General features: G+C 40.4%; 1 protein-coding gene and 1 pseudogene across 1 annotated transcript in view; one reads left to right on the top strand and one right to left on the bottom strand.

Annotated features, from left to right (window-relative positions):
- Window positions 1–313: 313 nt before the first annotated feature.
- LOC144958932 (obg-like ATPase 1 pseudogene) lies at window positions 314–6,466 on the top strand (annotated as a pseudogene).
- A 3,570-nt stretch (window positions 6,467–10,036) lies between these two features.
- LOC144958874 (uncharacterized) overlaps window positions 10,037–10,895 on the bottom strand; it is a 14,891-nt gene continuing 14,032 nt past the window's right edge. Inside the window, exon 9 of the mRNA XM_078891129.1 lies at window positions 10,037–10,327. Within this exon, the coding sequence (XP_078747255.1) occupies window positions 10,104–10,327 (224 nt within the window). The 3' untranslated portion in view covers window positions 10,037–10,103. The remainder of the gene's footprint in view (window positions 10,328–10,895) is intronic.

Here is a 10,895-nt window from a genome sequence, read left to right as displayed (position 1 = left end):
GCAGATTTACATTGAGTTTCGTGCCCTGTGATATTTTGTGTTCATCCCTCTTGGCTAGGATTTTGTGTTTTTGTCTTTGTGAAACATCAGGTGGTCTAAACTCATGGATACATTACTCTTGGGATCCCTTCCACCCCCCCCCCCCCCCCCTTAAAACAAGCCCCTTTGCCTTACCTTTCCCTACTGCCTTGTAAGAAATGCAGCTAAGCCCAAGCTCTATAATCCTGTCTTCATCTTCTTTTTCTGGCATGTAAAATTTCTAAAGATCAGACGCATGTTGTACAGAGTTCTTGATTTTATTTTAATCTAGGTTGGTGCCAAGGCTCCTCAGGCTGCTGGTCGAATTCACACAGACTTTGAGAAGGGCTTCATCATGGCTGAGGTGATGGCTTACGACGACTTCTTTGAACACAAATCAGAAGCAGAAGTCAAGGTGAGTGATTGACTGCAACAGGAATGACCCTCATAACATTTATTATGTCTTATGTGCTTATTAAAAAAAAAAATGTTCGCTAATTTTTCTTAACATTAGGGAAGAGGCCCAGCTGTGTGTTACCGTTACCAAAACATTTTATAAGCAAACTTTCCATCATTCTTCTTTGGTTCAATTATAAGTTTACTTATCGACATCTTTCTCGGGTGATGTAATTGGATAAAAGTGATTTTTAAAATTTTTAGTTAATAATGTTCAGAACCCTTTTGATAGATAATCCATTACTCATTTGGGATTCCTAAATTCTGTATTATAGCACATATTAACAACACATGATGGACATTATTATGCATCAAGAATGTGTACGATGATATTTTTATGCCTCTTCAGTAAAAGATTGTCAAACCCAGTTAAACGGTTAGAGAAGTATACAGTCAATTATACGCCTGTTTTTTAAAAAAAGTTATAACAGTGGCTTACAGCCATCATGACTTGTTCTATATCTGTTGGTGTTGCTGTTGGCTTGAGGCCCCTTGGGAAGGTCTCTGAGCAAATTTAGTGGATATTTTTCTATATAAAAGTGTATCAGTAGCTCCAGCTGTGGCTAAAATTTAGTTCATTGTTATAGCCATTGGAGTGGGAATATTCGTTTCTTAGACATCTAGAAATTATCACAGAAGATGTGAGGAATAGGGGGGGGGGGGGGGGGGGGGGGGGGGGGGGGGGGGGGGGGTGTCTGGGATCTTCCCATACCCACTCAAAGCAAAAGCAAAATAATAATAATAAGAGATAAAAACCAAACAAGTCTGAAAAAAATTGGCACAGCCACAAGGCCCATGGAGCTGGAGTTAATTTTGGTTTCTGCAACACAAAAGCTTTTATTCTGTTTTTATCTAATGATTACATGACTCTGCAACTGCAACTCTTTTAGAAGAAATAAATCAATATTTTTTATTCATTTTGGGTAAAAAAAAGATGGAAAATGTTTATTGGTATGGCTTTAACTCACTCAATCCGAGAGATTTTTGCTACTTTTCAAAATTGGAAAAAATGTATTAAAAGTGAGCATAAGGTACTTAGATAGTTTTATTCAACTATCATTAACATGCAAAAACTAAAAACATTAGCTTCGATACAACGCCAAAAATTTGACTCATAAAAATGTTAAAAATAGGCATGGGGTAAAAGAAAGCCGAGTAAACTACGGATATAGTCGGTGTTAGGGTTGAGTGAGTTAAGTTGTTATACTTTTTTGTTTGTGTTTAAATTTTTTTTGAAAGGTAAAGGGGAACTTAAATTTTATTTTGTCAACTCTGCCTTGCAAATCTGCTCTGTTCTGATTGAGATAATGACTCGCATCTTTCTCTTATTTTCAGGCCCATGGTAAATACAAACAGAAAGGTAGAGACTACACCGTTATTGATGGAGACATCATCTATTTTAAATTCAATGCCGGTGCCGGTTTAACTGCCAAGAAGAAATAGTCCAATCAATTGTAGGATATTCATCTCCTATTGTTTAGCAGTTTGAATCGTATTGGGTGAATTATTTCGAGTAGATCTAGGCAGCGTCAAAAATTGGATTTCAATTTTTTTCAGAAATGATAATGGTTGGAAAATATTTGTTATAAAGTATACTGTGAACATCTGAGAAGCATGTTTTATAAAATATAAAATCGACAGTAAATCTATTGTTATTTTAACTTGAACTGAATCAAGACCGTTTATTTGAAGAAAGAAAAGAAGGAGGCAATCAAGCTGTTAGCAGATTGTTTTGTACTGAAAAGCGACCACTTTTGCAGATGTTACCTACCCCCTACAAATTAATGTATTTAATTAAAGCTTGTTACAAAGATGGTGTGGTGATCTGTTCTGAAATGTGACAACATTGTGTGCTGTCAAGTTTTAACTGCCTCCATCTGGTGATGAATTTGTTTATGTGATAAATATGCAAGTGTGAATGTTTGCTTTTTCCTAAAAAGCAGAGCGTATGATATTGCCCTTTTTGTTTGTTTTTTTGTTTATTGTTTTCTTCTCCCTCAAAGCAAGGTGATAGTAACCATGGTTCCAGTGCTTTGGTCTAAACCACTGCCTTGTTTGAGCCTTCAGTACTTTGAAACTCTCTGAAACTATTCACATACTTGCCTGCTTACTGTTACTGTTACCAATATTTGTAATTTTACCAACAACAAATATAGTCAACAAAGTTTTCCTCTAATGTGTTTTGAGATAATCGGTTACATATATGGGGATAATTAGTAATAGATATGATAACCAGTCCAGATTTTGCAGCGAAAATTATCTACATCTGCAATGCTAACTTTTTATAATATCGTGACAAATATTTTAATTATATTTATTTATTGTTGCTTTTTCTGTTACCCCTTTTTGTTAGTTTCATTTACTGTCACTGTCAGTGGTAATTATAATAATAATAATAATAATAATAATAGATCTTTATTGTCCATAAATATGGCAATTTGTCATTTAGTTACACTTGTTATAATGTTAAACGATAACTAAGATTGAACAGATATTTCACTCCTACTTATTTTCTCTCTCTCTCCCTCTCTCTCTCTCTCTCTCTCTCTCTCTCTCTCTCTCTCTCTCTCTCTCTCTTCTCTCTCTCTCTCTTTCTTTCTTTCACACGTGCGATATACACAACATAAACATATTCATTTCGTTTTCAATTTGTTACGATTGTGGCAATTCGACACCAAAAATTATCATCATTATCAATTGGTCAGTTTAATCTTACATTAAATAAATTAATCAGTTAATCAGTCAACGAATCAATCCTTGGTTTTTCTGTACCATATGAAATATTCAAAATTTTTATTGCTGATGGAACGAACGTTGATTTATACTTGTTAGTTCTACATTTAATCTGACAAAACCTTCTCCCAGATGGTAAAAGACTAAATTCATGGTATAAAATATGTTTTTTATTGTTGGTAATTGAGAATGCTTTCCTTTCTATTGCTTTTCCATGAATTCTTTCTACTCCATCAAGAGGATGGTTTATTATTTTTGATGCCTCTTTGATAGATTTTGAAATTTTTGATTTATCTTTAAGTCGGCATCCTCCAAACCATATGGTGCAGCCAAACGCAATTACACTTTTAATCAATGAGTCATAAACTCTTAACATAGTTTTCTTCCTTACTTGAAATGTTCTCAATTTCCTTAGGATGTATAATCTTTGGGCAACTTTCTTAGATATTATATTAATATTAATAATAATATTAATAATTATGAAATGCATGCATTCTTGTGTGAGTGAGAATGCCTGAATACTGTCTTAATGTATGAACGTACGATTTTGATAGATGTGAGGCATTAACATGATTTGTTAATAAAACTCTTTAATTGCTTATGTATTTTTGTGTTTGCCTTGCTTCTCTTATTGTCTTCTGTAGTGAAATGCAGTGAAACTAAAGGGCATTTTACCTTTATATGAGTATGAGGATTCCACACTCAAGAGCAATAAAAGTGATTATGCCATAGCTGGCCAATCAATCAGTAAAGCATTTGATTCACAAGGGCAGGGACCTGTTTTGATTTCTTATTGTGTTTTTTTGTTTGTTTATTTTTTGAAAGTACTTATGATGAATTGGCATCTGATCCTAAAAAGTAGCTGTAATTATGTTACAGAAATGGGGAACAACTGTTAATCCATGGGACAGCATGACTCAGCATTATGGTCTTTGTATCTTACCCAAAAGGTACCATACCGAGTTCAACTACTGGTCGTACTGTGTGGCCTTGAGCTAGTCACCTTATTTTTAGCTCATGTTGCAGTGTTGCGCTGCGGCTCGAGCCTGGGCAATTCCTGGCTTCCCCGGAATAGACCTAAAAGACACGCGGCACCGAACGAACGAACATTCAGCTGAGAATCCAAGTCTTCAACAGCTTCATTTGCATGGTTGTCCCACTCACTCCATGTGGCAGCTGCATGGTCAGGGCTGATGCTTTCTTCCGTCATGAAGCTCTTTCTCGACTTCAGTCTACTTGTTGGGTTGTGATCATGAAGGGGCTGCCTTGGGTCCATTTATGTTTCTGGACATGTAGCTAGCGTCCCTGAAATCCCTCGCTGGAGACCGATTGCTACAACACACACGCACAGCACCGTCTATGCTAATATTATTTGATGGTTAAGAAACCTCATTTTTTAAAAATGCCTTTTGTCGGTGAACAGTATATGGCATTCTTATTATATATGACTCCCATTATCACTTGAACTTGAAAATCAGGCCGCGTGCACATTTTGTGTGGATTTGTGTTCCAGTGGTATGACTCGCCCCTTCTGACCTCTAGGTCCCTCGATTGAGGCACCCTATGTTGAGTCGGAAAAGGCTCTTTATTCACATTCTCTCCCTGTATTTTTTTTTCCAACATGCTTTCTGTCTTTGTCTTGGGATGAAATTACTTGGTTTTGTCCTGGCACGAGCCGGATACCCTGTAGCTGGGAGGAAAACAATCAAATTATGTATAGTTCTGGGATATATTATTTTCCTTGTAAATCATCTCTGTTACGCACTGTATTATGTTTATTTACATATTATATATGATTTGTAAACATTTGAGTCTATTCCTCTTTGTTGGGACCTGTGCTTGTCTATGGATGTGACATTTAGGTGATCTCAAACTAAGTACTGTGATAGTGTGCTCTTGGAATCTACATCTGTTTCATATTTGAACCAATTCCCCTTTGTCTTACCTTTCTTGGGTGCTTTAATTGTATTTCCAGAACTTTTTACTATCCCATTGTCTTCCTTTTTACTGGCGCTGATATGACCTAAGTGTGTTGCAAGCGCCGTAAAACCTTTAAAAACAAACAAAACATTGATGGTATGTTCTTAAATCTACATCTGTTCTCTATTTGATTCATTCCCCTTTGTCTTTCTTTTTCTCATGCCCTTTTACTTGTAATTCTATAGAACCTTTTCACTGTCCCGTTTTCTTCCTTTTTACTGGCACTGAAATGACCATAACGTGTCGCAAGTTCCGTAAAACCCTTAAACGAAATTGTCATCTCAGACTAGACCCCTGAATAAAGAGTTCTCTTAATATTTACTTCTGTATCCACTTCCCAGTGGTGATGAAATCAACAGCGTTTTATCTTTTCGTCACCTTTATCATTTGTCCTGTCCATTTGAGATTGTTTTTGCACTGGATTGATTTTGTTTTATGAGGGCTTAGGCTGGAGACAGATGGATCGGGGTTTTCTAACCTTCCATAATGTCTTATATAAGCATCTGCATCTGTGGCCATTTTTTGCCCAAAAGGTGCCACAAAAATGACAAAGTTCACCTCCCATAGCCCCCGGTTCACTCCCTAACGGAGTCCATATGCAATGGTTCCGGGTTGACTTAGTGGTGTCCATCTCCCATGGTCCCGGGTTCACTCCCCAGTGCTGTCCACCTCCCATGGTACCGGGTTCCCCCCCCCCCCCCCCCCCCAACTGGTGTCCAACTCGCATAGCCCTGTGTTCACTCACTACTGGTATCCACCTCTCTTATCCTGGATTCACTCCCCACCGGTGTCCATATCTGGTGGTCCTGTGTTCACTCCCCAGAAGTGTGTATATCCCACAACCCCGGGATCACTCCCCACTGGTGTCCACCTCCCATGCTCCCGGGTTCACTCCCCAGTGGTGTCCATACTTGGTGGTCCTGTGTTCACTCCCTCGTGGTGTCCATGCTTGGTGGTCCTGTGTTCACTCCCTAGTGGTGTCCATGCTTGGTGGTCCTGTGTTCACTCCCTAGTGGTGTCCATGCTTGGTGGTCCTGTGTTCACTACCCAGTGGTGTCCATTCTTGGTGGTCCTGTGTTCACTCCTTAGTGGTGTCCATGCTTGGTGGCCCTGTGTTCACTCCCTAGTGGTGTCCATGCTTGGTGGTCCTGTGTTCACTACCCAGTGGTGTCCATGCTTGGTGGTCCTGTGTTCACTCCCTAGTGGTGTCCATGCTTGGTGGTCCTGTGTTCACTACCCAGTGGTGTCCATGCTTGGTGGTCCTGTGTTCACTCCCTAGTGGTGTCCATGCTTGGTGGTCCTGTGTTCACTACCCCGTGGTGTCCATACTTGGTGGTCCTGTGTTCAGTCCCTAGTGGTGTCCATGCTTGGTGGTCCTGTGTTCACTCCCTAGTGGTGTCCATACTTGGTGGTCCTGTGTTCACTCCCTAGTGGTGTTATACTTGGTGGTCCTGTGTTCACTACCCCGTGGTGTCCATACTTGGTGGTCCTGTGTTCACTACCCATTGGTGTCCATACTTGGTGGTCCTGTGTTCACTCCCTAGTGGTGTCCATACTTGGTGGTCCTGTGTTCAGTCCCTAGTGGTGTCCATACTTGGTGGTCCTGTGTTCACTCCCTAGTGGTGTCCATGCTTGGTGGTCCTGTGTTCACTCCCTAGTGGTGTCCATACTTGGTGGTCCTGTGTTCACTCCCTAGTGGTGTCCATGCTTGGTGGTCCTGTGTTCACTCCCTAGTGGTGTCCATACTTGGTGGTCCTGTGTTCACTACCCCGTGGTGTCCATACTTGGTGGTCCTGTGTTCAGTCCCTAGTGGTGTCCATGCTTGGTGGTCCTGTGTTCACTCCCTAGTGGTGTCCATACTTGGTGGTCCTGTGTTCACTCCCTAGTGGTGTCCATACTTGGTGGTCCTGTGTTCACTACCCATTGGTGTCCATACTTGGTGGTCCTGTGTTCACTCCCTAGTGGTGTCCATACTTGGTGATCCTGTGTTCAGTCCCTAGTGGTGTCCATACTTGGTGGTCCTGTGTTCACTCCCTAGTGGTGTCCATGCTTGGTGATCCTGTGTTCACTCCCTAGTGGTGTCCATACTTGGTGGTCCTGTGTTCACTCCCTAGTGGTGTCCATGCTTGGTGGTCCTGTGTTCACTCCCTAGTGGTGTCCATGCTTGGTGGTCCTGTGTTCACTCCCTAGTGGTGTCCATACTTGGTGGTCCTGTGTTCACTACCCATTGGTGTCCATACTTGGTGGTCCTGTGTTCACTCCCTATTAATGTCCATAGCCCGAATTCACTCCCCACTACAGAGCTGCCAACGATACGCCAAAGAGGTGTATTATTACGCTTTTGTCATCAAATTATGTGTGTGCTTTTTTCTTGTTCTTCATAACACCTTTTTGTTGCTAAGGTCGTGTGAGTGATACACTGAAAACGGAAGAAAGCTGCATTTTCATCATCCATCCCTAGCTTATCTTGCTTTCTGGACCCTAAACTAGAAGCTTTATTTGGGCACAAGTAGTAGTAGTAGTAGTAGTAGTAGTAGTAGTAGTAGTAGTAGTAGTAGTAGTAGTAGTAGTAGTAGTAGTAGTAGTAGTAAGCTTCGCAGTCTGAATGACGCTTGCTGAGAATTGTGTGATTCAGTCATGGTCGATGAGTATAGCTGCTCTCTCCATCCATGTTGTTAATTGTTTCCATTGATCACGGTCCTGGGCCAGAGTTTTGAGGCTGTCAAGATCTTGTGAATTTAGTACGGAGGGCACTGCAGTATCTCTTAGTTCTTCAGGGATTAATTCGGCCTCATCTGAATCCAGAGATTTCTGATATGTAGAGAGATCCTGGTTCAGGGTATTTGGGCACAAGTAGCCTTTACCAAATTTATTATGGAGATGAATTTCCCAATAGCCTTTACATACTATTGTGGTGATAACTATTTATGAATAATGCTTTTGTTTTGCACAATTATACCTTTTCCTTCAAAATTAAACTTTTTCATCAGTTGGGGTTGGCAGTTCTGCCACAAGTGTCCATATCCCTCAGTCCTGGGTTCAATTCCCACTGTTATTTACTCAGGTGTGTGATTACGTCAGCCCGAGACGACACAACGACTTGTGGGTATTTAACAACAATGTGCGAAATGATTCAATTAGGTACTCGCAAGTTTAATTTAGTCCTTTCTATTTCTTGGTTATGCGCGTTATACCAAAGTCGTTAAAAAATCGCGTTGTTTCTTTTTTTCGAAACCCGACAAAGTTATGGAAAGTAGGCAACTGTGGGGAGTGAACCTGAGACTCAGGGAAGACTAGGCTACCCCAGTGGGGAGTGAACCTGAGACTATGGTTTTCGGCGGGTTTCGTAAAAAAGCAATCACATTTTTACGAAACACGACGAAACCTGACAATATCCGACCAACTTCTGGGAAGTAGGCAAGGTCGGGGAGTAAACCTGAGACTCAGGGAAGTGTACACTAATGTGGAGTGAAAAAGAGACTATGGTTTTCGGCGGGTTTTGTAAAAAGGAATTATTTTTGACGAAACCCGCCGTAGTCCCAGGTTCAATCCCAATGGGCTCCCGCCGAATGATATCAGGAGGAAATAAACCTGGAACTGGAACTATGGGAGTTGGATACCATTGGGAGTTGAAGCCCGACTATGGGTACCAGAGGAGAATGAACCTGCCACTATAGGAGGTTGATACCAATTGTGCGGCTATGTGGTCTAGTGGTATGACACTCGCTTTCGGATCAGAAGGTCCTGGGTTCGAGCCTCGCTCGGCGCATTGTTGAGTCCTTGGAAAAGACTCTTAACTCACATCATCATCTTCACTGCCACTGCCACCACCACATCATCACTACCACCGCTATTGCAACCACTACCACATCATCATCATCATCATCATCATCATCATCGTCATCATCACCACCACCACTATTGCAACCACCACCACCGCATCATTTTTTGTTGTTGTTGCTGAAATTGTGAGATTCCTGTATGGAATCCATTGTATTCAAGACAGGACTCATTGGAGGCAATTAATCTTTAGAAATAAACTGAATGTGATTTCTTCTTCGTATTGAAAATCATGTAACATTGATAGAAGGAAGAAAAAAAAAACGTATTCCACACTTTTTTCCGATCAATTACTTGTTTTTCAACAAGACGGGGCGACTTTCTTCACTATCAATACTGCATGCTTAAAGCAAGACGCAAGTCTGGAAACTTTTGATATCATGATTTTTGGAGTGCTTCTTTTTTTTACGAAACTCGCCGAAACCCGACAATATCCGACAATGCTATAGGAAGTGTACACTAGTGGGGAGTGAACCTGAGACTGAATTTCGGTGGGTTTCGTAAAAAAATGTCGCATATCACCACAATTTATACGCATATAATGAGAACGATCATGTGATAGATACGTGATGAGTGGTGCTTGGTTCATTATAATACGAATGATCTGCTAAATGTGACCCCTCGTCTCAAAACGGTATTAAGTCGGGATGGATCAGATGCTAAAAAGTAAAATAATAGCTAAACTGGCCAAAATATGAAACGTTGCTATTTAGCATAGTAAAATATGATATTCCATCTCCTCTATAAAGCAAATAAACTCAACTTAAGCATGATATTTTTGGCTACAAATTCCATTTTCAGCATCTTAATCTTCCCGACTTAATACCGTTTTGAGGCGAGGGGTCACAAATATACTATCTCAAAAATACTTCCAGCGGCATATAGACTATTTCCTAGTGCCTCACATAATATATTCCAGCTTTCAGCTAGGCAAAAACAACTTTTGAAGTGGACGCTTATTCGACACTGATGTGTTACAAGCATCGTTAACGTCCTCACAAACAAAAAGTTGCAATTCAGAATTTATTTAATGATCCAATAATTAACTATTACACATCTACAAATGTACAAAATCATCAATGGTTGTCACCAGCAGCAGCGACCGTTTGCTCTGTGGTAGGTCTTCCAGAGGCCTTTTCTTGTTGAGACGTCCTTGACCGTTTAGTGTCAAGGCCACCACCAGCCTCATTCTCATCTCCTAGATTCAAAGTGAGGCTGGTGTCATAGTCATCTCTTGGTGGCGTGATGTTGGTGTCGATGTCCACATCTTTCTTGCTCTCTATCCTTCGTTGGTTGCTTTCTGGATTAGATAAGAACAAAACATGATGTATTATTTTATATATTTTTATGAAAAATACCAATAACTTCAAAATATGTTCTCTCTTCGTTTAATAATATTAATTTACTCTTCCTTCTCATCCCGGGCACTGACGTTGTAAGCTCAATTAACTAACTTATGAATATGGGGTACAATCGAGCAGTCTTCTTCTTTAAGGCGGATCCTTGTTGGGAAGAAGCCTCCCAGACAGTTCGATGGAAGTCCTTTCTGGTTTTCGCGTGTGCCATGCGTCCTGCTTCTATAGTTGATGTTCTCATCCAATCCGCTATGTCTTGCGACCACCTCCTCCTTGGCCTTCCTCTGCTATGCTTGTCCTCGCAGGCACCTCCATGCAGAGCGATTCTACTCTTGTGTGTTCTTTTTATATTTGGCCAAAAATTCAAGTATAACACATATTTTAATAGACACATCGAAAACGCAAACGGAAGTAGTCATAATTTAGAGCAAGGAAGTGGATCAGAAGTTTATCTCGTTTTTCTGAGCGTTTATCGGAAAATAGAAATGACCATAATATACTCTTTGGATAAGA

Source organism: Berghia stephanieae, chromosome 13 (genome assembly GCF_034508935.2).
Source record: "Berghia stephanieae isolate SIO BIC M18660-M18661 chromosome 13, UCSD_Bste_1.3, whole genome shotgun sequence".
In the NCBI taxonomy this organism is placed as follows: Eukaryota; Metazoa; Mollusca; class Gastropoda; order Nudibranchia; family Aeolidiidae; genus Berghia; species Berghia stephanieae.
This window is presented reverse-complemented; position numbering and strand designations above follow the sequence as displayed.